At 53.8% G+C, this 26,995-nt stretch overlaps 1 protein-coding gene across 1 annotated transcript; it reads left to right on the top strand.

Moving 5' to 3' along the window:
• The first annotated feature begins 373 nt into the window (after nucleotides 1–373).
• On the top strand, nucleotides 374–8,780 carry RHCG (Rh family C glycoprotein). Its single transcript, XM_040601795.1, has 10 exons — nucleotides 374–608; nucleotides 3,868–4,054; nucleotides 4,532–4,682; nucleotides 5,447–5,594; nucleotides 5,982–6,148; nucleotides 6,846–6,983; nucleotides 7,338–7,474; nucleotides 8,017–8,141; nucleotides 8,529–8,602; nucleotides 8,715–8,780. Exons 1-10 carry the CDS (start codon nucleotides 398–400, stop codon nucleotides 8,778–8,780), a joined length of 1,404 nt encoding a protein of 467 aa, XP_040457729.1. The 5' UTR covers nucleotides 374–397.
• The last annotated feature ends 18,215 nt before the right edge of the window (nucleotides 8,781–26,995 follow it).

Genomic DNA, 26,995 nt, shown 5'->3' with positions numbered 1-26,995 from the left:
AGGGACAGCACTGACGGCACTTGGGGTGGCAGGGGTCAGGGTGCTCCTGCAAGGGGAAGGGAAGGGGTGTGCAACCAGGCAGAGCAGGGGGCAGGACACTCGGGCTCCACTCCCTACTCCCACTGGCCTCCACATCTACTGGTCTCCAGGGGGGCAGGGCTCAGAGGTGCTCTGAGCAGCTTGGAGAAAAGGTGCTGAGACCTGTCCCTCCTCCCAGGGAGGAAGGAGGGCGAGAGGAGCAAGCCTGCCAAAGCTCCTGTGCTCTGAAATGTGATCCTGCCGCAGGCACCTCCCTGGGCCCCACCTCACCCTCTCCAACCTATATATGTTGCTGGCCTTGGCTGGGCACTGGGACGAGGGCTCACACGGTCTGCCTGGCCCCCGGGGATCCCTGTGGATGGAGCGGCCAAGGCACCAGGGGATGGCAAAGAACACGTACATGCGCTGGCGGCTCCCGCTTGTATGCCTCCTCTGGGAGGTGGCCATGATTGTCCTCTTTGGGGTCTTCGTGCGCTTTGGCCCCGAAGCCGATGCACACTGGGAGGAGGAGAAGAGAGAGATGAACCTGACCAGTGACATAGAGAACGATTTCTACTTCCGATACCCATGTAAGTATTTGGGAAGCCCAGTCCTGGTGCTGACTGGTCCCCATCCCATCCCATCCCATCCCATCCCATCCCATCCCATCCCATAGCAGAGCCTGTCAGAGGCCATGTCTCCACTGATTACTGGAAAGCCATTCTCTTGCCTTGAGGCTAGTTTGGGGTACACCAAAGAGCAAGAGAAAAGCCTTATGGCCCTCCAGTGCTCTTGGGGTCTGTCAGCAAATTACCATGACACCAGTGCATGATGTCTTTCTTCCAGGAATAGGGCTGACGTGTTCCCAGCACCCTGCAAGTCTCGGCTTGCTGCCCCCTCCCTCAGCTCTGGATCAGAGTAAGCTTTTCTGTGCATACGGAGGAACGGCTGTCGAGATCCTGTGACATCTTCCTCCCCTTCCTATGTCCTCCCCCTCACTAGTAAATTACCCTTTAGCTACTGGCATTTCGATGCCAGAGTCCTCCTAACCTGCCAGGTTCCCAGGGCTCTTGGGTCACTGCAAGTGTATTGCCATGGGGATTATTCAGGTGGTTAAAGACCTTCTGCCCAGGTGGTGCTTTGGCCGGCTTTGATCTCCAGGGCTGGTCATCTTTGTGAGCCGTTCAGAACAGGCTGCTTCTGCAGGCAATTGTTTCCAAGGAAGCAACAGGCCTGAGTCATGCATCTATTTAGAACATTTCCATTAAAAACACCTGCTAAATCAAAGGAGCTATAGAAACCTGTAGCTGCTGAGGATTAGCTAGTTCAGAAAAGGATTTGCTTACAGAAACCCACTGCTCAGCTGGCCTCCAGGTTCCTGTACGGCTGCGGCTGCCCTGGGCTCTCCCTTGATATCTGCCTTTGGGACTAACGCCACGCGGGTTGGCATGAAGCAGCAGCAGCGCCTGAGGGCTGCTCTTGTCACCGATGTGCTGGGCGAACATCAGGGGTCCAAGAAAGAGCTTTCAGGAGCTAAGGACATGACATTTCCTCTTATATCCCACCCCTGCTCTGTAGTGCCAAATATTCCCCCTCAAACAGCTGCATGGATTCACATAACCTAAGAGCAACTGCTTAGCTCAATTTAGCTTTGGATTATGTTTCTGTTTCAGACCTGAGGAAGGGCTCGGCTCGTGTGGCCAAAAGCACAGCTGGTTTTTCTCTATTATCTAATTAGAAGTGTTCTCTCTCTGCAAAGATGGACAAACATGACAAGGTGGCCAGGCCCTGGCATTTTGATCCCTGTGTCCATCCAGAGCTTCTCAGAAGAGTGTGATGGCTGAACATCCAAGGATCATTTGTATTAACGTATATAATGCAACTGCTGCTGTCCTGTCTGCAATGACAGTGGGATAGGAATGACAAACTGACAGGTCCTCCAAGCCCAGAGATGATTGAGAAAGCAGGCAGAGGGAAGCCTACGTGTGGTTGTGTCAGTGGTGCCCATTGCCATCCAGTCAGTGTGACAATTCCTTCTCATCTTGAATCACACATTGATATTCCCTAATGGGTGACTCATCTGCTCTCTAGGGAAAAGGAAGGATTCTTTGGCACAGGTAGCATTCCCAAAGCCCAAATACTTCCTTTTGATAGTGATGGCAATTGTCCTCCCACAAAAGCAGGGTCATAAAACCTTTAGTTTAAAACCAGCAGTGCCTGGTCTGCCTCTGAGTGATGCCAAGGGAAAAGAAGTGCAAGGGTTAGAAAAAGACTTTAGATTGGATGCAGTGTAAAGACAGACCTACTCTTCCTTCTGAGTTTGTATAGGATCTAACATACAGTGGGCATCCTCCGTATTTTCGGAGAGCGCACAGTTTGCAGCTTTAACTCTGACCTGACTGCTTCTGCTTTTAGCATGAAAGTGGGAATATATAATGCATATGGCAGCAGATAATTCCAGCTGTGTATTGTGTTGCTTACACTGGAGAAGAGAGGTGGGGGGAATAAATAGAGCTGCAGAGGGAAAGTCTATGGGATTGTATGGTAAAACCAGAGTTAGGACATGCAGAGAAGTGCACTTGAAGTGACCTCTGCTGAACAGTGCCAGCTGCAGATTTTGTCTCCTTCCTTCCTATTAGGAAAAATTCTACATTGCTGGAGCCTGTCCAAATGTTTGTCTTTAAACAAGTTGCAAGATCTTGTAAAGCACCAAAGGACAAAAGCCACGGCTTCTTCAGAACTCACCCAATCCTCACCCAGCCCTTAAGGGAAACAGCAGATAGAACCCCACTGTCCATGCAGGAGCAGATCTGGGGCTGCTGGATTTCAGCACAGGTTCAGGGTAGACCAGATTCTCAATCACTGAATTTCCTTTGCCCTGAGCTCACCGCTTCTTCGAGATGCACAGACATTGCTGGTTATAGTGGCTATAATGGTTTGTGCACTGCATAATGCAGAACTTGATGGTGTAGTTCCGTCAGTGCTGTATTTACCAGTGCGGGTTTGCTGGTGGGAGTCTCCCAGTGGGGGATCCCAGCCTTGGGTCTCCTACTTTTTTCATGGGCAGGGTGGCCTGCAGTGTGAGGATTTGCATAGTTCAGTTTGTAAGTATGCAGCATTTCAGCTCACTTAATTGCAAAGTGATGTTTATCTGATAGAAACATGCAGCATTAAAAAGTACAGCAGGTTTACTGCACTGAGAAAGTCTTTTAAGAGGCTTATGCAGGTTTGGTTTCCCCCGGGGAAGGGCATCTGTGGGGCTCGAGTTAGCAGGTTTGTGCATTTATGGGAAGAACTGGGTCTCTCTGGTTTAAGCACTCAAAATCTTACAAGGTGCAATCCTGGTCTCAAGGATATTTTCCCACTGGTTTCAGCAACGTTTAAAAATGTATTTGTAAACCTTCATTGTTCTTGTACTCTTCTTGCTTTGAGCCATCACCAGGACCCTGCATTGGCTGGACCTACCCAAAATGGCCATTCACGTGTTTTTAACAAAACTGCACTGTTCATTTCAAGTTATATTTTCTGAGTTTTTTACAAAAGGGGAAAAAAAGATCTGAATAGAATGTTTTCCTTTGTATACTCCATTAGTCTCCCGTCTTCTCTTGCGCACAGCTATTAATAAACAATTTTTACTTTCAAGAATGAGCCTTTTAACCAAAAGCCAGTTTCTGAAAGCTGAGCCATTTTCAGACTTAGAAATGTGGGGACATGGGACAAACACACGTTTTCTCTTTAATTTCCCCCCTACTGCCACTGATGTGGTTAGTTTCCTTTTACCACCAAATGCAAATGGCACTCGCAGCCCTGCAGTTCCTGCAGAGCTGACAGTCCTTTCCCTCTGCACAGCTTTCCAGGATGTCCATGTGATGATCTTTGTGGGCTTTGGCTTCCTCATGACATTCCTCAAGCGCTATGGATTCGGAGCCGTGGGTTTCAATTTTCTCCTTGCTGCCTTTGGGATCCAGTGGGCTCTCCTGATGCAAGGCTGGTTCCACTCATTCAAAAGTGGGAAGATCCTCATTGGAGTGGAGAAGTAAGGAGGAGATGAGTTCTGGAATGCTACCTCTTGACTGGCAAGCGGAAGAGCTGGGATAGGAGCCAAGCAGCTGGCAGCACCTGTCCCTCTGTAACATGAAAATGAGCCTCTAAAATGTTGTCTTCCCTCGGCAATTCTCCATTTCCTTTCCACATTTTAGACCAGAGGTACCTGCCATTATGGTGGTACTGTTCAAAGGGAAATGTGACATGAGCATCACCTCTTAGTCCCAATCCAAGCACCATGGATGCCAGTGCTGACAACACATACGATCTACATTATTTAAATAATTTGGGGGAAAGCACCTTTCCTGGACAGTATGTGAGGATGTGAAGAAGGTCGGGTAGAAAGCCAGGACTGTCTCCTAATCACCTATTTGTCTTCAGGTGGAATTTTGAGAGCTGGGGGTGGGTAAGGGTGAGTTACAGAAGAATATTTCCTTATTAAACCACAATTTTCCTTCCCTTTTTCCAGCCTGATCAATGCTGATTTCTGTGTGGGCTCTGTGTGCATTGCCTTTGGGGCCATCCTGGGCAAAACCAGCCCCATACAGCTCCTCATCATGACTTTGTTTCAAGTCACTCTCTTTGCAGTGAATGAGTACATCCTCCTCAACCTGCTTCACGTAAGGCTTTAGGCAGAACCTTCTTAGTTTTGCTCCTTCCTCTCCACATCTTTCCAAATTGCCTCCCTTTGCTACAGCTCCACCAAGCCACTGCATTCATAAACATTTGAAATGCAAGGATTTGGGCAGAAAAAGCAGACAGATTATGAAAGAGGGGGTCAGTGGGTGGTACTTCCCTGAGAAGAGCCATCTTCTGGGGTTTTACACACAAGCCTGGCAATTCACGAGCACTGGGTCCCTCTGCTGCAGCTCCCAAGGTGAACGAGCAGCCTTAGCACAAAGGACTAGTCACTCTCTTTGTGCCTGAGATTTCCCTCTCATCTGCTTTCCCTGCTAGAATATGGGTGTTGTAGAAAGGAATCAAGTGACAAAGAGAATGAGATGACTGCTGACAGAGGCAGGACTCCTGTCATCCAAGAGAGGGCTTGGAGGGCTGGGAAGCAAATGAGCTCCCAGAAGACCTGAGTGCACTTAGGAGCCAACCTGGCTATCGCTACAACCCACTTGCTATTGGGACAGGTTGGAAACTCCCCTCTGCCTCACCACCTTCCAAGGGGAGGCTAAGAGGAATGCCATGGCCACACACGGGACCAAGCGAGTGGGATAGGTAGCAGGCCCACAGCATTTCTGTCCACCTCTCCCCATGACTGAGTGCAGGCTGGGAGGACAAGTGGACAGCCAGGCTGGGTGTGATGCAAACAAGACCTCAGCTCCAGAATGAGTGGTGATTGCAGAAGCAAACCTCTTTTTTCCCATGGCTGCAGGTTAAGGATGCAGGTGGCTCTATGACCATTCACACCTTCGGAGCCTACTTTGGCCTCACAGTGACACGCATCCTGTACAGACCCAACCTGGAGCAGAGTAAGGACAAGCAGGGCTCCGTGTACCACTCTGACCTCTTCGCTATGATTGGTGAGTCAGCCCCCATCCAAGGGGTGCTGGAACATGCAGACCACTGGGCTGCAGAGGGCTGGTCCCTCCTATGTTTCTGGGAAAACCAAGCTGAGACCAGGATCTGGGGCTGAGAAGTTCTGTATCCAAGTCTTCCACCCCTCAGAGCTGCTCAGCTCCCTTTATCAGTGGTTGGGCTGAGATAGTGCCTGAGAAGATGTGGGTTTGTTTCCCTTCTTTGCCAGCTTCTCCTGGTACCGGTCCAGTCATGGGGGGTGCAGCTCTGGGGCAGCAGGACTATGGGGTATGACTTTCCCCTGTGCAGAAAGATCTTCTTTAGGTGTTTTTTCAGTCCCTGTATTCTCTTTTCCCTTTCTCTTCTTCACCCCCTCCTCCCCATCCCACCAGGTACCTTGTATCTATGGATGTACTGGCCCAGTTTTAACTCAGCAATTTCTGAGCACGGAGATGCCCAGCACCGGGCTGCCATTAACACATACTGCTCGCTGGCCGCTTGTGTCCTCACCACAGTGGCCTTCTCCAGCATGCTGCAGAAGAAAGGCAAGCTTGATATGGTAAGCTGGGAGCAGACAGCCCTGCACTGCCCAGGGGACTTATAATTAAGTTGATCGAGGGTCCAGGAAATGATTGGCACTTGCGCTTTGCTGAACAGATACTGGGTTTCAGGGCGTGATTGTAAAACCAGCATCCAGGCAGAAACCCAGGGGCTGTATTAAATAAGCAAGTGGAAAGTGAGTCTTGCAGTGCTTGAGGTGCAGGGTGATGCCTGGCACGTGGTGGACCTAAGTCACAGCAGGAACTGGACTTGCTCTGCCCAGAAAGCTACTGATGGGCATGTTGCAGAGCCATGTTTGGCAGCACTCTCTAGCAAGCTGAGCAGGGCCTGCATGGCAGCTCATGAGCAATCGGGGGGCTGACTTGTACGTGTTATGTGTGTGGGTGACATGTCTCTGTGACAGCAGAGCTTGCATGACACATGGGTGAGACAATTTCCATCTCATCACAACTCCTCACCCAGATTTGTGGATGCAAAGAATGTGTGTGGTACAGAGAGTGGGAGTCTATGTGCGCCTGTGCTATAGACAGAGGCTGCCTGTTCTTCTCTTGTTTTTCACCAACAAGCAAGAAAAAGGGCCCTGATATTTCCTTTGGAAACATTTTCAGAGCTGATTCTCCCGCTTTGCCATTTATACCCTCCCTGAGCAATCGCAATCTCCCTGAGATGCCAAGACAGGACAGTTACTTCTGCAGGTCCACATCCAGAACGCAACGCTGGCGGGTGGCGTGGCCGTGGGCACCAGTGCGGAGATGATGCTGACTCCATACGGCTCCCTTATTGTTGGGTTCATCTGTGGCATCGTGTCCACAGTGGGGTATGTCTACCTCACGGTGAGTGCTGCTCTAGGGGTCTGCAGCCCTGATCCTGCTAAGGAGATGTGAAGTGGATTCACTTCCCTTTGGGTGTTTCTACTTTCCACCATCCCTTATGTTGATGCACTTCTGACTCCATTTACTGCTCCAAAATGCTCAGGAAGACTCAGTCTCCCAACAGGAGTGTTTGGAGGATATGCTGTTATTTTATCTTGAGCTTGGCTCACATCTTTGTCTACAAGCCCTTAACCCTTTAATGGGACACAATATCATTCTTCCCTCTCTGCTTATCCTAGTCCTCCATGGAAGGAACTCATCCTTTCCAGGGCTGAGCTCACGTCCCTGATCTCTCTTTACCTCCCTTCCCCTCAGCCTTTTTTGGAGTCCAGGTTGCACATCCAGGACACATGTGGTATCCACAACCTACATGCCCTTCCAGGCCTTATTGGGGGCATTGTGGGGGCCATCACTGCAGCTGCAGCCACGGAGGATATTTATGGAAAGGAAGGGTAAGACAGCTTGAAAATCTGCTATGAGAATAGATTTTGCCTGGGGTTCCATAGGCTGGGAGCAAGGAGCAATGAACAGCCCTTTTTAATTCTCCAGAGTTGCCCCTTTTCCCTCAAAAACATGGGTTGCACTGACTGTGTCAGGCTTACTGAAGTGTAAGAGACTCATCTCTCACAGCTGACTTCTGGTGGCCTCAAAAAGTAAGCCACAAGCCCACTGCTTGGCATGATTCCGGGACACGGTGGGTGGGAAGGCGTTCATCTCTCCAGCCCTGCATTGTGTTGGGGGATCAGGTAAAGCTGCAGGTCTCAAAAACAAAAGAAATGTTTATAGTTCGGGCTCCTCCTGGGTAAAGCTTTGCCAGGGGCTAGAGGAGAAGGAAGCGAGCAGTGTTTTGTGTCATTGCGACACTCTCCGGGTCCATTGCAGAAAAGGGATGGCACTAGGGAGGAGTCCCTGAGGGAGCAGGGCAACAGGACTCCTCCAGAGCCAGGGAAGACCTCCTGCCAAGAGCAACCCTCACGCTTTCTGCCCTTGGCAGGTTCATCAAGGCGTTTGACTTCACCGGCACGTACCAGACGCGGACACCCAGTGTCCAAGGAGGGTTCCAGGCCGCTGGCATTGTGGTGTCTCTGGTGATGGCGCTTGCCGGGGGGGCCCTTGTGGGTAAGCCCGAGAGGAGCACAGAGACGGGAGGGCTGCCTCCAGCCTGCGGCTGAAACCGGCGCCCACGTTACCCCGGCCTGTGCTGCAGGCCTCCTTCCATGGCACAGGCCTCCTTCCCACCATGGCGGGGGCTGCAGCCCCCCGCTTGCTCACATTTGGACGCCCCGTAGCGGGACCACTCTGAAGCCCATAGGAGCGGGGGAAACCAGGCAGCCAAGTGGGGTGCCAGGTCAAATGGGTTTGGAGAAAAGGGGGGTGGGGGGCCCAGCACCATGCCAGGACTGCCTCTGCCCCCTTTGCTGCCGGGACGGGTGGGCTCCATCCGCCCGCAGCCTGCCTGCGTCCCACACGCCAGTAGGGCCCACTGCCCTGCCCGCCTGCTTCCAGGGGCCATCCTGAAGCTGCCGCTCTGGGGCGACGCCGCCGCCGAGAACTGCTTCGAGGACGGCGTGTACTGGGAGGTGAGGCGGGCGGCCGCGGGGCGGCGGGGGCGGGCGGCACAAGATGGCGCTGTCGCCCCGCGGCGTGAGGGGCCGCCGTGGCGCGGCGCTGAGGGGCTGTGCCGCCACGCAGGTGCCGGAGGACGAGGAGAGCGACGCGTACCACATGCACAACCCCGACAAGCCCGCCTCGCCCTGAGCCCCCGCCGGCCTTTTCCCCCAGCGCAGGACCCCGGAGCAGGGCCCGGGGGCGAAGACTCGTGGGTTTTCCCCATAAAGACGAGGCAGCCAGCTCTGCCCTGCTCTCCCGCTTTTCTAACGAGCTGTTGTGTATAAAATAAAAAGATGTTCTTTCCAGGCCTGTGCTCCCCGGGGTCTGTAGGGAAGCCGTGCAGAGCCCGTCTGTCTCACCGGCCGCACGGAGAAGCTGCTGGGAGAGCCCTTGGCTGCGGGGGGTAGAGTGGGGGGCACTGGGACGCTCCCCAGGGCCAGAGCGGGTGTGGGAGCGCTGGCAATGGGGGTAGCGCGGGCGGTGGAGAGACTTGGCTCAGGACCTGGCGCCTTAACGTGCAGCAGCTGGAGGCAGCAGGCAGAGCGCCTACGGCAGGGCTGAGCCCTGGAGGGAGGCACAGGCTGGGCTGGTGCTCTCTGGAGGGGGTGCTGGCAGCAGCTGTCCCCACACCCGCGCTGCCCCCCAGGCCTGGGTAAGGGCCAGCTTTGAGCTGGCCACGCTTTTACGTGCCTCTGCCATTGCCTTCTCTTGACCCGCTCTAAGGCCTCCACCAGCTCCTTGGGAGCCTGGTTTGCGGGGCCAGCACAGGCTGGCAGGACCCTTTCCTCTTCTTTAGTTTCAGCCGTTTCTTCCAGTGTCATCAGATCACTCGTTCCACTTACCAGTGCCATCCCGATGGGAAAAGCCCAAAGCCAGAGCACAACCCCCAGCTCTTTAACCAGACTGTCAGGCTTCAACCAGAGCTGGAGGAGACAGGAATGAAAATCAGGCCTAAAACCTGCATGTTTTTCCAAGGTGATATGATGTGAGGAGCAGGAGAGGAAAAGCGGGGGGGGGGGGGGGGGGGGGGGGGGAAGGAGGTAGGAGGGCTGATAGGTCTCTTCACTGCATCTAGCTGTAATTCTCACACCTGAGGGGGGGAGTCAAAAGTAGCTATTCACATCCCCTTGGGATATGACACCCTCATTTTCCATGCTGGGTAAAGACAAAAACCCTTTACAACATGTTTCTGGAATTTGTCAGCGGCTGCCAGCAGCAGCATGTTAATTAAATGTCGGCAAAGATGGAAGCAAGAGGCTCTGCTCTAATTGGACACTTTGCTTGGTGGAGCTGAAAAACATTGTGACAGAGGAGGAGGTGCCGAAACACTGTGTTCCCCCGCCATGGTGCGGGGACAGGGACAGCCAGGCACAGGAGATGCTCTCTTCTGAACAGGCGTTGCCTCTGTTTGGCCTGACACAACCTCATCGTTGGAAAAAGAAGAGTAAGAGAATAACAAAAGGCCTAAAATCCTCAGCAGGAATGGTCTCAAGCACAGCAGCGTTGTGGGATGCAGGCGAAGGGCTTGTTGGCTAAGGGGAAATTCAGAAATATTGTAGCTGGGCCATCAGGAGCTCTAGCCCTCTTGCCAGCTGGTGGTATATTGTATATTCTTTTATGATGGCAAAGGCAGGTCTGACGGGGATTAGAAGCGGTCTCCAGAGAATGATCTGTGCAGAGGCTGAGCATACATTGAGCTGCATCCTTTCCCCGGGGCAGAGATGGGAAAATGAAGGGCAATTCCTGATTTCCCTCCAGCCTCTTTGCACTGGGGAAAGGATGCAACAGCCATTTTCTGCTTGCAGCTTCATCCAGAGAGCCCGTCAGAAACCACCTCAGGGGCACTATAGACAATCTCATTTCAAGGGAGGCCTAAACTTTTTGCCCCAAGTCTGCAAAACCTGAAAGCAGAAGCAGACCTTTTGGCGTCAGCACTTCCCACTGCATCACTGGGCCAGTGGTCCTCTGTCTCACCCTATTTGAGATTGAGCTATGTCCCAGATGAGCCAGCATCCAGCCCCTGTGTCTCCAGTCTTTTCTCCCACCAGCTTGCAAGGGGCCGTGAGGATCAGTAACGGCAGACAGAGTGAACCCTCATTGCTTTAGCGAGGTGGCCAGCCCACATCTCTGGTGGGGCAGGTCTGTGACCACTGGGAGATGGTCCTGCCCCATGCACAGGTGCTAGCAAAAGCAGCCCCAACGCCCCTCCCTGTCCCTCCAGGTTCTGCCTCTTCCTTGTGGGAAGACACCTAAATTGCCCAGGCTACTGGGCAGTGAAGCGTTTTATTGCCCGTGCTCTCTCAGGGCTCAGTCTGGTCTCAGTACCTAAATCACTCACTGGAGCTGGCCTTGCAGTTTTAATTCCCTGGCAAACAATGCTGGGGTCGGGCTGGCGCGTTTGAAGTGCGGTCGTGGCCCCAGCGGTGGACGGAGGGTTTCTCAACAGGGGAGCGCGGGGAGCAGAGGATTGGGCTGCTCCGGCAGGCGGGAGGATGTGTGAGAAAGGGGCTGTCGATATCCTTGGGGATTAGGTGGTACAAATTGGCTGGGAAGCACCAGAGGCATTGACCAAAGTTGTCCTGGGGCAGGTTCCCATGGAGGGGGGTGGCTGAAACAACCTGCCTTCAAGGAGGCTGGAAGGCCCAGCCTGACTGCTAATCCCCTGGGATCTATAGGGCACAGAGCAGAAAAGAGGTTAAAAAAAAAAAACAAACTCGTCTAAAGGTAGTAGTTTCCCCAAGGGGATGATGTTAGAGAGCAGGAAGGGGGCGGGGGGAGGGGGGGAACAGCATCATTTAATCCCGCTTTTAATAGGCAGGTGGTGGGCTTTGCTTGCGCTCCCGCTCCTGCAAGCTGCTGCAAGGAATTTGAGAGAAGGCCCTTGCTCACCTCTTCTGTCCCCCACTTCTGGTGGGGATCCCCGTGCCTCTGCCGAGGGTCCCCATATGCAGGCCTGCCCGGGAGAAGGAGGATCGGATCGTGTGCTTACATCTGTGCCCACGTGTGTGTTGGTGTGGGTGCAGGTACATGGTGCAAGCCCCATACTTGGGCTGAAATGGGCTTGTTGCACACCCCATGTGCTGGCCACAGCAGCTCTTCTGCTGGCAGTGTGCCCACGTGTGTTCCCACAGACGTTCCTTCAACCTTCTTGACCATGCACAACCACCACACTGAAAACCATGTTGCCAGCGGCGTCAGCATGCCCTCGCACACGTGTGTCAGCCTGCTGGCCATGGTGCCGTGTGCGTGTCTACCCTTGCCACTCATGTCCGCCTACCTTTGCGCTGGTGCGAGCACGTGCATGTCGGACCCGACGTGTCCACGCCTGCATGAGTGCTGCTCCAGCCCCTTCTGAAGGAGCGCTGTAAATTGTAATCAGATTAGGGCAGCCGGTCGCTTAGGGCCCTTGAAAAGGGCATACGTCCCCTCATCAGTACCTAGCATTGAGTTGCACAAAGGGTCTAAGTAACTCGGCAGGGGTCGGGCCCTCTGGAGCGCAGGGGAGGGGGCTTGCCTTTCTTTTCTCTCTGTCCCTTGTAATTATGTCAATTTGCTAGCCAAATTGTTTGCTTGAGTGGACAGTGGGGGCTTGCCCCCCTTCCCGCCTCCCCCCCACCCCTAACCCCATTCATGTGCTAATATGGGAAGGAGCACGGCCTCCTGACTTCGGGAGGTGGCCGTCAAGGAGCAAAGCACAGGGGGGCACGGGCCAGGAGCCCCCCCGTTTACGTGCCCATGCATGCCTTGGCCTCGGAGCCCAGATAGATGGAGCGTTCCTGTTTGCTTTAGCCCATGGCAGGGCGTGCAATGCCCAACCAGCCCTGGCCAGCCCTCGTTATCTCCAGCCATGCCTCACCTGCACCACATCTCTTGGGCCACCACATCCCCAGGGCCAGAGCCGTGCCCTGCCACACGGCGGCTTTTCCAGCACACCTCCCCACCCGCGCACCTCCCAGCATTTGCATATATTCTGCCTGCAAATCCTTGTCAAGGGGAGCCTCTTTATTGCCTGTATAGATCACAGGGTGTTAGTTAAGGGGCTTCTTTGTATTGCCTCAGACAGCTGGGGTCATCAAAAGTCCTGCGGTGGGAAGGAGAGACAGGAGGAGGGGGGAAGCTCTGACAATACGGACTGAAGGATTAAAGGAGCATATAAAGTTCCTATTGAGTGAGACAAGAGGCTGTTCACTCCCAAGATTGACAGCGACCAGGAGGCGATTCCCAACACAATGTCCAATTAATTCTCTACCCTCTTCGCTGCCGTCTTCTCCCTCCCTCCTCTCCTGGGCTGGGGCATGAGCAGGGAAGGGCTGAAGCTAAGATCCTCAAGAAGGTAATTAATTATTCCTGACTAAGAGGAGCCTGCTGGGGTGCGGGCCAGTCCCCAGGCTCACTGGGCATCCATCCCCCTCTCACAGGCTCCCATCCCCTTGGGCCACTTCAGCATAGTTTTCCTTTCCATCACAGGCAGAGCTGTTCCACCAAAGGTCCATGGCCATGGCAGGTCCTGCACAACACCCATGGTTAGTGCTGAGCCCAGAAGAGGAAGATTTAGGGCTAAAGCCAGGCTGGCAGCAGCATGCAGCAGGGCAAGGCAGCAGCAGTATGAGAGCTAGGGAGCAGGGCAAGGGGCATGGGGAAGATGCATGGGCATGCCTATCTTTTGGGGAGAGGTAGAGCAGTGTGTGCCAGGCCTGGGGATCAGGTCTTGCCTGCGTGTGCAGTGGCAATGGTTAAAGCACTTCCATCTACCTTGGTTTTGTAGGGAGAATTGGTCTCCTGGCAGTAAGGGTGTATTGCCACCGTCCCCTGGGCTGGCTGCCCACACTTGGTCCCAGTGCTGGGCATAGCAGGACATGTAGAAGATACTTGTGAGCATGCTCCTACCTCTCCTGCTAGCTGCATCTCTTTGATGTACCCCCAGGTATAGGAGCAGAATCTGAGCCACCACATGAAATTCCTGCAAACCATTAATTATGAATTATTTGATTTATCTGGTCTATTTTTTCCCTTACAAACATCTCAGCCCAGAAGGAGGGAGTAACTAGGAAAACACCTTTCTCCAAGCTGGCCACATTTTTCTTGGTAATCTGCAGTGCCGAGGCTCCCAGACAGGGGTGACAAATGTCTTTCCACGGTGACAACCACCTCCAAACCACCTGGTTTGGGAGAAAAAGCCATGCAACCAGGAGGGCCCAGTTCTCACCACAGAGGACACTTTGGCCAGCCCATCTTCCTCCATTCCCACAGGTCAGCACTGACCCCTTCCCTTCCAGTGCCCCTGCCCGTGGCACAAAAGATGCCACTAGCCCTGGCCAGTGCAGGGTCAGGGACCTGTGCTGCCTGCCCTGCGCACCTCATGAGCAGGAGATGCCCTCAGGGTGCTGGCGTAGGGCTGCCAGTGGCTCAGCATCTCCTGCCTGCTCCCTCCCGCCGCACACGCTCCCAGTGAAGTTGTTTGAAAGTCTTCTGGCAGTTTTCGTGGTCAGGAATAACAGATTAGCCATGATCTGATCAGCCCAGTATCTAAGCTGTATTCTCCCCGCTGACAAGTATTTGAAAGAGGGGAGGGGCCACTTTCAGCCCAACGATGAATCTTTCACCGACAAGAAAAGACCCTTTTTTCTCCCCGCCAGCCGCAGGCTGCTCCATGCCCTGTTGCTAAGCGAGACCCGGGGCCACCACTTGCACGCGGCTGGCTCCAGCGGAGCCCTTGGGTTAGCAGTATCAGGAGATTCACACCAAACATCTTGTTTCTTGGTGGGGATGTTTCTTTCCTCACCCACCTTTGGCTGGCAGAGAACAGCCTGCTGCCAAGGCCTGGGGATGCCGCTGCCGAGGCAGCTCGCCCTGGGAGGAAAGGAAAGATGCAGAAGTCTTTGGAGGGAGGATTGGGGCATTGGGGTGGGGGGTTCAGCCCTAAATGTCTGGGGTTTGCTGCCACGCGGGGGGGTGTCCCTAGCCAGGCTGCAGAAGGACAGCCACCCCACACACCCACAGCCCGGTCTCCTGGTGGGTTGGGGTGCAGCAGGACTTTGGGGACATGGCCTTGGAGGATGCTCAGTGCTGGTGGCCAAGAAAAAAACTGGCTGGGCCTCATGCAGCGGTGGCTCTGGGCATGGGCTTGCAGAAGGACATGTGGCAGAGGAAAGAGGAGGATGATCTCCAAACTTGGCCCAGCTTTTTGGCCTCTGCAGTCTCACAGTGCTCTGGAGAGCCCTCTACCCCTGCCAGCACCAGCCAGGGCAAACCACCCTGCAAGAAAGAAGGGAAATCGCTAAAACAAAGGCTTTCCAGGCTATTTCTGGAGCTGCCAGCATGAGGTGCCCTCGCCTAAGACATGGTGCTCACATCTCCCTCCTCTCCTGCAAGGCAGCGGTGCAGGCAGGGCTGCAGGCTGCCCGGCCCTGGGCTGGCACCTTCCCAGAGCCCTGCCTGCCTTGCCTGCCCCCCCTCACAGGCAGGGTGGCGGAGGGGGGGGGGACAGAAGCTCTCCTTCGTGCGTGTACCCCTCCAGTGACTCTAGTGCCGCTGCCAAACCTCCCTCACCAGCCCTGAGCAAAGGCACCCCTGAGTATTACCAATACACGGCAGCTCAGGCTCTTTGTGCTCAGCCCTGTGTGGGAAATCCTCCCTCTCCGCTGCTGCAGGAAGCCTGGAGAAACCCCCTCGTCTGCACCTCAGCCTGGGAAGACTTTCTTGACCTCAGACTCTTGTGAGCCCTTGGACTCATGATAGAGGGAGGTGACCAGGGCTCATTGCACTGGCATGCAGGAGGACTGTGGAAGGGACCCGTGGGGAGTCTGTTTCCCTTTTCATGGGAAAGGGGAACCACTCTGTCATGGTACCAGAAGCTGCTCCTTCCCCATGGCCATGCCCTGCACCCAGTTAGTGCAAAAAGACCCAGAGAAAGATGCCAGAGGAGCTGCAAAAGGTACTGGTGCTTTGAGCAGCAGAAAAAGGAAAGAAACCCTGAGCTTCTGGGTTTGGGTTTGGATCCATGGCTATGATACAGCCCCCTTCTGTAGCTTTAGCAGCACAAAGCAGCTGAAAAACTGGCTTCTCTGGCGAGCTGAGCTCCCTTCCAGTTAAGGGGGGTCCCTCAGTGGCTGAAAAGGCCGTGCCAGTGCTGGTGCCATGGCCACCCCCAGCACCACGGGCAGCAGGACAGGATTCCCAGTGCCTCAGGGTTGTCCTAAGTCACACTGGAGGCATCACAACTTTCTCCAGTCTTCCTGGGAACAGGAGTACCTACGTTTGGCATTCTGGGGGAAGGTGGTGTTACATTGCAGGTGCTCCATCAGTTTGTGCTAGCCATGGATATCAGCAGTTGTGTGGGCTGCTTGGCAGTGAGCACCCTTCGCAGAAAAATCCCTCCCAGCCAGCAGCTTCTCAAGGACATGTTCAAGTTTCTCTAGGCTTAAGCCAGCAAAGCACAGGCAAGATCTGCTGACCTCTGAAACATCTCCTGCAGTCCCACCAGTCCAACTAACTCTGTCACTCTTTTTTCCTGGCTGTTGACCATCCCAGCAGGGGCAAGTTCCCAGCTTTGGGACCTTACCACTGCTCTGGTACTTCAGGCCAGATTTCTCACTCTTTTTGGGTGGCTCTGCCAGCCATGAGGCACGGCCTTCACTGCACAAACAGGTCTCCTGCTTTGGTACGCAGCCAGGAATCGCCTGTGCAGAGGAGCAGTAGGAATGCTGAGGGGCTGGAGCATACCCTTCATCCTCTCCTGGGGAGGCTGAAGGACTTTTGATGTACAGCTTACAGCTTCCTGGCCCACTGCTTGGTTAAGCCTGCAAATAGCCTCTGTTCTTCTTGGATAAACTGCCTGACTCACTGACTTTATTGTCTGTAATATGATGACCCAATGCTCACACCATGGACATGAAGACCCATGTTTGACTGTCCTCAGCCTTCACATCATCATGGCACTGACCAGGTTTCTAGGAGTTCCACGTGCTACAAGCAGCAAGTCCCCAGGATCGAAACAAATTGCTCCTGACTTTATTCCTTTTGTCTCAGTTTTTTCTCCTGGCTTTGCCTCCACACCTTGGCTTTGCCTTGACTTGTGCTTGGCAGGCTGGAAGGTGCTTTGTGGGTGAGAGCAGCAGCACCTCGTTTGGCTTCATTTTTCTCTGGGGAATCCTGAAGTGCTAAAACCAGTTTAGTCTTTAACTCTGGGTAGTCTCTACATTGAAAATGCTCTATAAACCCCTCCTCTGGAAAGGATGTGGTCTGCAGAGAGAGACCTGACTGTCCTCCTGATGGTCTGATCATCTGTGGGAGAGCACAGGGGCTCTTCCCCAACCAGGGGCTGGGCAGCATCACATCTTCTTGAGGAAGAAAGGAAAATTTGCCTTCAAGGACTAGTCAGTAAAACCTGATCTGAGAATTCATGTCCCGGTGCTGAAATAAACCATTGTGCAGCAAAGAATAGTACACAATGTAAGCACTCAGGAAAGAAGAAAATAATTTTATCCTGATTTCTAGTGTCTTCCTGACTTGTGAGCACCCTTCCATACTCACACATGTCAGCAGAACACTGCGGAGATATATTTATATGAAAATCTGGCTGTCTCCACAGCTATCTATAGTGTTTCTTTCTGTGCTCTTAGCTCCATCCTATCGCTATGGGTTTGGTTTGCTTCGATCTGGTTCCAGCGCCTGGAACATCCCTGTGCAAAGGGGTGGTATCAGCACCCTGTGTCGAAAGGGGACCAAAATAAAGAGCCAATTGGTGCGATCAAACCAGCAGCTTGGATGGGTTGCGGGGCACACGGGGAGCCTCAAGCATTGCAGCATGCCTTTCTGGGGCACTGCCAGGGGGGAAGGGGGTCCCCCCACGGGCCTCCCTGCAGACGAGGGCCCCCGCTCAGAAAGAAGTGGCAGCACATCAGTATGCAGAAGTGGTCGCCGCTCGCCAATAAATTAGCATAAACCACTCTAGGAGGTAAATAGACATACAAGGCGCCAATGTGTGTAGCGTGGGCTGCGGCTTTGTCTCAGCCCCACTATTGTCATGGCCCCTGCTGCACACTGACTGAGTGGGGCCGGTGTGGTGGGCTCTTACACTTTTGACTGCTGGATAAAAGGGGGGAACATAAAGAGAGGGGAGAACTTTTTTTCGGGTTTTTTTATAAGTCCAGACGAAGTTACAGACGTCTGTTAAACGTCAATTACAGCTGAATAAAGACGTCTGCTTGAGGCTTAGTTATGGCTCCTTTCAGCCACCGAGATTTTTCCAGGGCTGGCCCGGGATGCCTTCGGCAACCTAATTTGGAGATTGTAACTCTATAAACAGGTTCTGGCATTAATCAAGGCTGGTGAAAATGCAAATGATGGCATGGAGGGGGCTTGGGGACGGGCCAGGGTCCTGTGCCTTGCAACTCAGGGCAGGGAGTAAAAAGAGGAAAGCAAAGAAGAGGAAGAAAGGGACCGTGCAGAAGAGCGGGGATCCATAAACAGAGAGCTTGGTGGGGTTTGGTGACTTTCCTCCTGGTGCTCTGGGAACCTGGTCCCATCAGGACTCATCTGTACCTGACTCCACTTCCCGCTGGTTAACCCTTTACGGTGCTCCTGGCCACATGAGCCTGGTTCCATAGGTTTTTCCTAGCAAGACCAAAGCCAGAACACCAACAAATTAGGCATTTAATGCTTTAAATCCTGGAGGATCACTGGGTGTTTTGGAGCATCCAGACTATGTAAGAGGGGGTGTCAGAACAGCATGGAGACTGCAAGGAGTTCACTCCTTCAGTAGGGCAGCTCCTGCTCTACGTGGCACCCCACTGCTTATGATATGGCTTGTTGATAATGTCTCCATTTTGTCAGGGAGAAAAGGCCTCTGATCTCTAGCTGGCAAGTGGGGTGGAATGAAGTCCCAGGTCAGTGTTGTCCTCACCATTAAAAGCCATCCTGGTGACCATAAAGACCAAAGCACTCTTCAGCAAGGACAAGGTACCTAGGGACCTTCTTCCCTCTTGGATGCACCCACATCAAGAGGATGAGGGTGGAGGGCTGGAACTCCCCTTGGCCTCATCAGCAGTATTGCCTCGTGTCCTTGGTCAGGTCAGTACCTGGTGAGGAGAACCATGTCCTATCCTTTAGCTATGTCATATCCAGATGTTGCAACCCAGAATATAAGGAATAAGCTTGAAAATCAGAGTGGAAACTGCTGATGCTGAGGACTAACAGTGTCCTGCATGCACTATGGAGGAGGCTTACTTCTCACGCGAAGGGAGACCCCCCCCCACGAAGCATCTTTCCTGTGCTCTGCCCTGGTGCTCAGCACTGTGCCGGCCCAGTGAACCGTGCAGCCGCTGTGGGGTGGACAGTCCAGAGGACCTCCAGTGTCCCTCTCTTCCTCAGATCTTCTAGGAATCTTCTTCCCTGGGAACATTTGAGCATTTTAGAGATAATAGTAACACAGGAGCCCCCTTCCCATTCCTCTTCCTTGGGAAAGCATTTTCTCCTCTCATTTCCACTCCATGGGAAGCATCCTCTCCCCATCCCAGCCTATCTTTTTGACTTCCTTGTCATTCCCTTTCCCTCATGTCACATGGTTACATGGTTACTTTCCTGTCTCCTCTCTATTTCCATTTCATAAAAGTCAAACTGACAGAGCGACACAGAAACTCTGGAGACCCTCTTTCTGGTTCCTTGGATAAACTCTGTGTCTGTTGTACTGAACTCAATAGACCCAGAGTACCAGGTTCCTCCTCAACCCATGGGGATGGGGGTTGGAGTCTTGGCCACCTCACAGACCTGCCATGGGACTGGATTGAGGGGGTGACAGAAAGGGGGATTTATTGCAGAGCACTGAAACAGAAACACACATCCCAGGTCCTTCCCCTTCAGGTGGTGGTCAGGAGGGAGCCTGACCTTCCCAAGCCATCAGCCTGACACTGCTGGGGACTGAAACCAGATATATTTGCCCCTGGTTGGTCTCCGTCCACCCATACCTTCACCATGGTGGGCTGAAAAAAACAACTATGTGCTTCTAGAAAACACCTGAAGGACACCCTCCAACTTGAAGTGGGTCCACAGGAAGGATTTAGGCCAGAGGACCTTCTTTTGGTAATGGTTTCTACACAGCTGAGCAGGTTTCCTGCTGAAGCATCCTGAGAAACCCGTAGCTGGTCCCAGGGAAGTGTGAATGAGGGAGGTGATGTGCCGAGGTTGTGGGGAACCCCTCGCAGGGAAGTGGCACTTGTGCATGGGTGTCTTTTGCAGGATTTGATTTTTCACAATGGGATATGGTTCAGGGGGAAGCCAGGAGAAGAACAAGAGGTTGAGACCTTGGAGGGCTGCAAACACTGGCATAGGCAGAGACGCAGAGCAGCAGTCCCCAAGAAGGCAGTTGGTTGTTATGGGCTGGACTGGAATTGCTGGTTCCCCGTGGCCCCCAGCTGATGTTACTGTAACCCTGCATTCACATCCTTTCCCCTTTCACCTGGGAAGAGGGGAACAGGTGACTTTTTGGGGAGCTGAGAGCACTTCCAAGGAAAGGATGGTCAGACCTTGCAGTAAGAAAGTATCACTGAGCCCAGAGGCCAAGAGACAACAGAAAAAGAAGGGATGGAGGTGGGGAGGAGGGTGGAGATGAGACAATCAAAAAGGGGGATGTGGATCAGGGCACGGAGCCAGCCCCCATGGACAATGGCCAGGGCTTCCCGAAAAAAATGGAGGATACGGTGGACCAGCGACAGCTGGAAGATTTAATTGCTCCTCTCCACAGACCTGCTCGGCTCCCTCCCTCTCAGATCTGCATTTCAATATGAGAGCAGCAGTAAGTGGGATGCCGCTGGAAGGGGTTAGAATGATTAATCATTTAAAAAGCAAGATCTTAATTACAGGGTGCAATTTTTGCTATTTAAGGAGTCCATTAGTTTCCAGAAAGGAAAAAAAAATATATATATTGCAGGTTATTCTCCTTTTGAAGAAAATGGGGGGGGGGGGGGGGGGGGGGGGGGAAACACGACAACACCGAGGGGCCGCGGCGCCCAGGCTGGCATGGCCGCCCCTGCTGGGGCGAGGGCGTTGGTGTGTGAGGATGGCGAGGGGGAGGTGGTGTCATTTGTTCCCCGAGTGATATTTTTGAAGGGTGCTGGCTGTGAGCATTCGCCGCACTCAACCACGCGTTGGCACAATCTGTGCCGGAGCACACAGACGGCTTCGGCTCAGCCTCCCCCAGCACGGCTCCTCCTCCCCGGGGGCAAGAGGAGGATTTGGCCGCTGTCAGCACCACTGACCCCTCGGCCGAAATAGCTCCCAAAGGGCACATTTTGGGGGTAATTGCCGTGATAACAGCTTGTCTGCTGGGAGCCGGGCTGAGACCTTGCAGAGCTCCTCTCACCCATAGCTGGAGCATCTCCGGACCATACTGGGGGGCTGCAGAGCGAGCACCATGGGCCACAACGTTACCCCAGATCAGTGGCACAGGGCAGCGAGGCACAAGGGGATGTGGCTCAACTGGTGCCCGCGATGCCCCGGCCCCAGCGGCTGTGGGCTCGCCCCGTCTCACCCCGCGCCACAGCCTGGAGGGAGGTGACGGGGGTTAATCGCCCACCGCCTCCCCTCTGACCCCTCTGTGGGTTTTTCTCTTGTATGGTCATTTAGCCGTTCCCTGACACAAAAGGGAGCGATTAAACACAGCTCAGGCCCTTCATGCTTTAGTGGATTAATTTGCTGATCCCCCACGGATTAAAGGTCTCGACAGGATCAGCGGGAGCAGCGGGGCAGACCCCGGCGGGAGGAGGCCACTGATAGTCCCTGGCAAGCCCCAGCCCACAGCAATCCCCCTCTCCTGGGACCTCACGGTGTCACCGAGCCGTGTCAGGGTTCAAGGCATCGGAAGCTCGCCTAAATACCGTGTCCCCAAACCCTTCTGCTTGCTTTGCCGAACAGCCGAGGGACGAGAGTCCGTATCGCCCCACTCGCTCCACAGAGCATGGCTGGTCCCTGAAGCACCCAGCAAAGGCAATTGGGGCAAGTGTGACCGGCTGCTCCAGAGGAAAGGGGGGAACGGTGGTGACTTTGGGGGGCTGCACCCCAATGAGGGGGAGGGTGCGGTTGCCCTCCCCAGGCCTGCGGGAAGCGGAGATTGCATCTGCCTTTAATTACTCCCTCTCTGCATATCAGATGCTCGTGCACCTTCTGCACATGAATGCTGATTAATTGCAGGGTTAGGCTCCGAGGCAGGCCGGACCACATTATTTCTGATGTTTGCTCTTTTCACGAGGAGAATAAATGCCATGAATCCACAGTAATCAGTGGCTTTTAGCTTGTCACTCTTATGACACTCTTTACTTAGACCAGGAAATGGCAAATGTGGTGGAAATAAGAACTTTATTATCTTTTTTTTTTTTTGTCCCAAAAGGGAGGTGTGTGGTGAGGAGGGTGAGGAAGGTGGTGGGGGCGTCTCATGGGAGAGGGAGAAAGCGGCTTCATTTTCCCTGCACCTGAGGAGCCATGCTTCACCCTGTTCAGCAAGGGGAGGAAGAAAAGCAGCAGCATCTCCTTTGTGGAAGGAGGCCAGGGCGGTATGTCAAGCTGGGGATGTCCTGCAGCGGTGGCAGCACCTTGGGGATGGCAGAGCTGGAAAGCAGCAGGGTCTCTGCCACCCTCTATACTGCCTATGGTCTCGCCTGAAATATCAAGAGTGGGCATGCACTGTCAGCCACTTCTGGGGACAGACGTCCCTGTGGGCTGCATCCAACCTGGGAGACATCCCATAGCCTAACCAGAGAGGAAGAAGGCTGGAAGGGACACCCAGAAGGGTGCTGGGCCTCCCAGCAGGGACAAACACTGAGGGACGAACAGCAGCACCCACAGCATCTCCCATCCCTCATCCCTTGCCTTCCCTCGCCGGCAAGTCCCGCTCTCCTCCCGGCCGAGCCCCATCGGCTCAGGTGGGAAACCCTTTCACCGCCTCCCTCAATGCCCTGCTACCGATCTCATTGCCACCGCTTAGCTCAGTGCGAGGGCTGCCCTCTGCTTTTCAGCAGCGAACATCTGGCGTGCTGCGGGCGGCTGGCCACCGCCGCCGGCCCCCTCCCCGCCGCCGGGGATCCCGCAATTAGGCAGCCCGCAAGCCCCCGGCCTCAGCCCCGCTCAGGTGAGCGCCCGGTGCCCGGGGATGGAGGTGTAATTAAGGTTAATCAGAGGGCCGGGGGGTCAGGGCGGTGCTGGGGAGACCCGACGAGCCTAATGGCGGCCGTAATTAGGCAGCCGTGGAGAAGCGGTTAATGAAGACGGCAACCGTTAATAAAGCTCTTCCTGAGCAGCCTTCTGGCCCGGGTAATTGAGGGATTTGCAAGTGCCATCTCCCCCTTAACCCTGTAATGAGCAGACCCATGCGGCCCGCGTTAACCCTTCCAGGGACAGAGGCGGTGGCGGCAGGGCCATTGGCTCTGTGGGGACGTGGCAGCGGGGCTGGGGTCGTGGGAGGTGGGTTTGAGCCTCTTCCCTTCCACCAGGTACCCGGGGCTCCCTCTGCCCCGTGGCTTCCCCGGGAGCCCTTTGAGCCATGCTCAAAGCGGCTGGCAGAGACTTTTCTCGCAGATGCTGTGGTTTCCCACGCCTGCCTCAGCATTATGCAATCCCCCCCCCCCAGCCCTCGCCACCCCCCCCGGCCCCACCACCCACCAGCGCCGGGATGTCATCATCAGCCCAGGCCCTGGGAACCCACATTGTTAGCTTAGTAAATAGAGAAATCCCCACTCAAGCATTGCAAATGAGGGCAGAGGGGGAGTCGGGGAACTGCACCGGCCATGTCGGGCCGCAGGGTCTCTCCCCTCTCTCTCTCTCTTTGAGTTGTCAGATGAATTCAGTGGTTAACAAAGAGCAAGGGAGGGAGCTGAGCTTCTGTCACAGCTGGGCAGGGCAGTAAGAGGAAGCAGGACTGCAATGCCACCACTCCAGTGAGCAGCTTCGGCCCTGTGATACCTGCTGCAGGTGGGCAGGAGCCTGGCATACCCCCATCTCTGTGCCTGCTGCGCATCCGAACATCAGCAGCTCTGCACCCCGAGGCTCATACTGCAACAAGGGATGATGTTTCAGAGGGTGAGGCAGCCAGGGGAAAGGCTGAGAGGGGCTGGGGATGCATCCCATCCTCGCTCTGCTTCTCTGCTACTGGTTGTGCTTGCATGGCTGCAATTCCCCAGGGAGTCCTGGGAACCCTGCTAGGCTATGGGGACCCACCATACCCAAATGCTTGTGAGCATCCTGAAAGTGTCAGTAGGGAAGGGAGGCAGATCAAAAGACACAGCAATGCTTTTATTTTCATCTAAAATGGAAAACAAGAACAAAAAGACAGTTTTTACAGAGCAGTGGTTCTGCTACTCTGAATGGGGCATAAAAATCACCCAGCGAGTGGAGCACCCAGTACCAGCTCTGGCAGCAATGATGCTACTTTGGCTGTAACACAGCAAAGCCTCTCTTGGCCCTAGCAGGAGGCTGTCCTTCACCTCTTACCAGAGATCATCCTGTTTCCCTTAGCTCTGGGTTTCTGCACACCCAGGAAGGTGTTGGGAATGCCACACTCCCCTTTGCAAGGTGCACAAGGGCCGGAGGTGTTGTACAGGTACATCCAGCTTGGCACTAAGCGCCTGGAGCCAGACTCTACGCTGAACCCTCTGTATATCTGCCTCCGCAACAGTCTGCATCAGGCAGGGAAACTGGGGGGGCTTTGAAATCTTTATTAAGATACAGAGTTGTGGATGCCCTTCTTTCCCAGTTCCCTCAGCTTAGAGCCTGAGAAGGCCATGGCATTGTGTCAGGAGCTTCAAAGACTTTCTTCCCTGCCTGGTGCTGTGAGCAGTGATGCCATGCCTGATGCTGAGCAGTGCTCGAGGTCCCACTGCCGCAGTGCCCACAGAGCCGCTGTCCACAGGAATCCCATGGGTGGGCACAGCCAGAGGGTCAGGAGGAGCCCCCAGCCCCTGGCTGAAGGCAGGCACCCCGGGGGTGAGGGGGTTAGATGGAAGCACAGCTTCAGGGCAGCTCTCTCGCCTAATAAAAAGCTTTTGACATCTTCACTGGACAGTCAAGGAAATCTGCCTGGTGATGTTGGCTGGGAAAACCAAGGGCACGTTTTCCCAGGCCATGGTAATTTGTAAGGGGTTGAAAGATCTCAGTCTTGGTTTCTAATGTTAACCTGGCTTCACTGAACTGTTTTGTTAAACTCTTTGCACTGTGTGTTTCTATTATAGTAACGTACTGGTTTTAAAATAAACCAGACTTTTCCGAAGGTGATGGCAAAAGTGTTTCGCTCCAAGTCTCTGTCCCTGTCTTCTGCTGCTGCAGCAGGACTAGCATTGCATGGAGGAGGCTTGGGGAGCCCCTGAAGACCTGCCAGGAGGTTCAGTGGGGCACTGGCAGCTCAGTCACGCTGGTAACTTGTGTCATTGGGTGCTTGTTGGGGACCAAATCCTTACCCCAGCATAAGCAGGCACAATTGCTATTGCAATCAGGCAGCCAGAGACAGAGCAGCTCAGATCCTGTACTGAGAGTGAATCCCACACTCTACCCCATTTTGGGGGGGTACAACCAGCACCTGGCACTGCTGTGCCGTGGATGCCAACCCCTGTGCCTGTCCCAAGGCAGGGACAGCCTGGTGGGGAGTGCCAGACCTTATCTCCAGGGCTTTCCAGGGCAGCATTTGGTGCTGCAGTCTGAAGCGCACTTTCACTCCAACCTCTCCCCAAGTCTCTTGGACTGTCCTCAGGTCAACCCTCTCCCACCAGATTTACTGCTGGTTGTACTGGGGGGATTTGAATGAGCCAAAATCCGCCTTTCCGAGACAAACCCAAAGAGAGGATGGATGTTTGCCCTGCCCTGTACATTGGGGTGTGTGTGGAAGGGTGGGAAAGAAGATACTGGGAGAAGAGAGGAAAGCAGCTTGGAGCAGCGCTTGTATTTGGGAAGTATGATGAAGAAGAAACCTCTCCCTGCAGCCCCACGGTCTTAGGGCCCCCATGCTCCAGGTGCTTCACACCAATGCCAGGAGGGCCACTGTGCTGCAGGGTCAGGTGAGCTCCTGGGATCTTCTAGCCACACACCCACATGCCTCAGGAAATTGGTGGTGGCTCAGCCCACATCCCTCCACCCCTCCCCAGTTCCATGGGCTGACCCTGCAGGGACACCCCCAGCCCAGTGCTGCGATACCTCAGCTCCTATGGCACCTGCTCCCAGCATGGCACAACACGAGCTCACCAAGCCAGGAGCCAAAGCGAGCCATTATTTCCAAGTATTTTAGGGTGGCTTTCTCTTTTTCTCAAGAAGAGCAAATTCCTATTAAATCATAGGTAAATAAAAAGGAGAGAAGGCTCAGAGGGGACCAAGCAGCTTCCAATAGCTGGTGGTTGCTGGCACTGAGCATCACCAAAACAACCTGGTAACAAATGTATCCTCTCACTAATTATTTACCAGCAAACCTGCACTGGCAGATACCACATAGAATAAAATATGTAGATTTTCCATGAGAAGGTGGTGGTGGGTTGGTTTTTTTTTTGCTCCATGCTCCATAAAACACATTTACCCAGTCACATACAAAATACATTTATCCAGTTTCCTTAAAACAAACAAAATAACCTCTCCTCTCCATCTGGCCCCTCTCTCTGCTCCTTTCTAGCCTGGTCTGCTTCTCTATTCCTCGCAATATGGAACATGACAGGGTATTTTCAATGCTATTTTTGTCTGTTGTGTCATAGCTTATATTTAAAATAGCATTTAAATCTGCCAAGTAGTGCGGTGTTTTAAACTGCTGTCAGACTGAATTTCTCCTCCTACATACCACAGATTTCAGCTACGACTTAAAGACAGCTGAGGGAAGCTTTTGAGAAGGGGGAGAGGTGGAGGTGGTTGAAGACCAGATTGTCTGCAGGTGTGAGGACAGTCAAAGGATATTAATAGGGTAAAGGGATGCTAAAGGAGTTGGAACATGATACAACCGCAAAGACGACAAGGGAAGGTGTGCATGGGGGTGAAATTATCTTCCCAAAGGAAGCTTTTGCTCAGGACAAAGGGCTGCAGCGGTGGGACCAGGGATCTGCACCCAGCAGCTGTGGAAATGGGGATCCCTGGTCTGAAAGTGAAATCAGAGAAAAAGATCACATCAAGTGGCATTTACTTGACGTTTGGGGTTTACCTCACAGGTCCCCAAAATAGGGTCGATTGAGCCTTTACCAAGAGCGGCCCTAAGGCAGAGGAGGGGTTTGTGCTGCCTTGCATTGGGGTTTATTCTCCCTTTCTTCATCGTTTTTTTTTGGGGGGACATGGCTGAAATCTGGGAAGCCCTGTGACATAGTAGTAGTCATGGTCCATGCCTGGGAAAGGGCCTCTCTTTACGGTTGCGGGGA

This window comes from Falco naumanni, chromosome 7 (assembly GCF_017639655.2).
Source record: "Falco naumanni isolate bFalNau1 chromosome 7, bFalNau1.pat, whole genome shotgun sequence".
NCBI classification, from domain to species: Eukaryota; Metazoa; Chordata; class Aves; order Falconiformes; family Falconidae; genus Falco; species Falco naumanni.
Note: the sequence above shows the minus strand (reverse complement) of the source record. Positions and strands in the feature narration are given on the sequence as shown.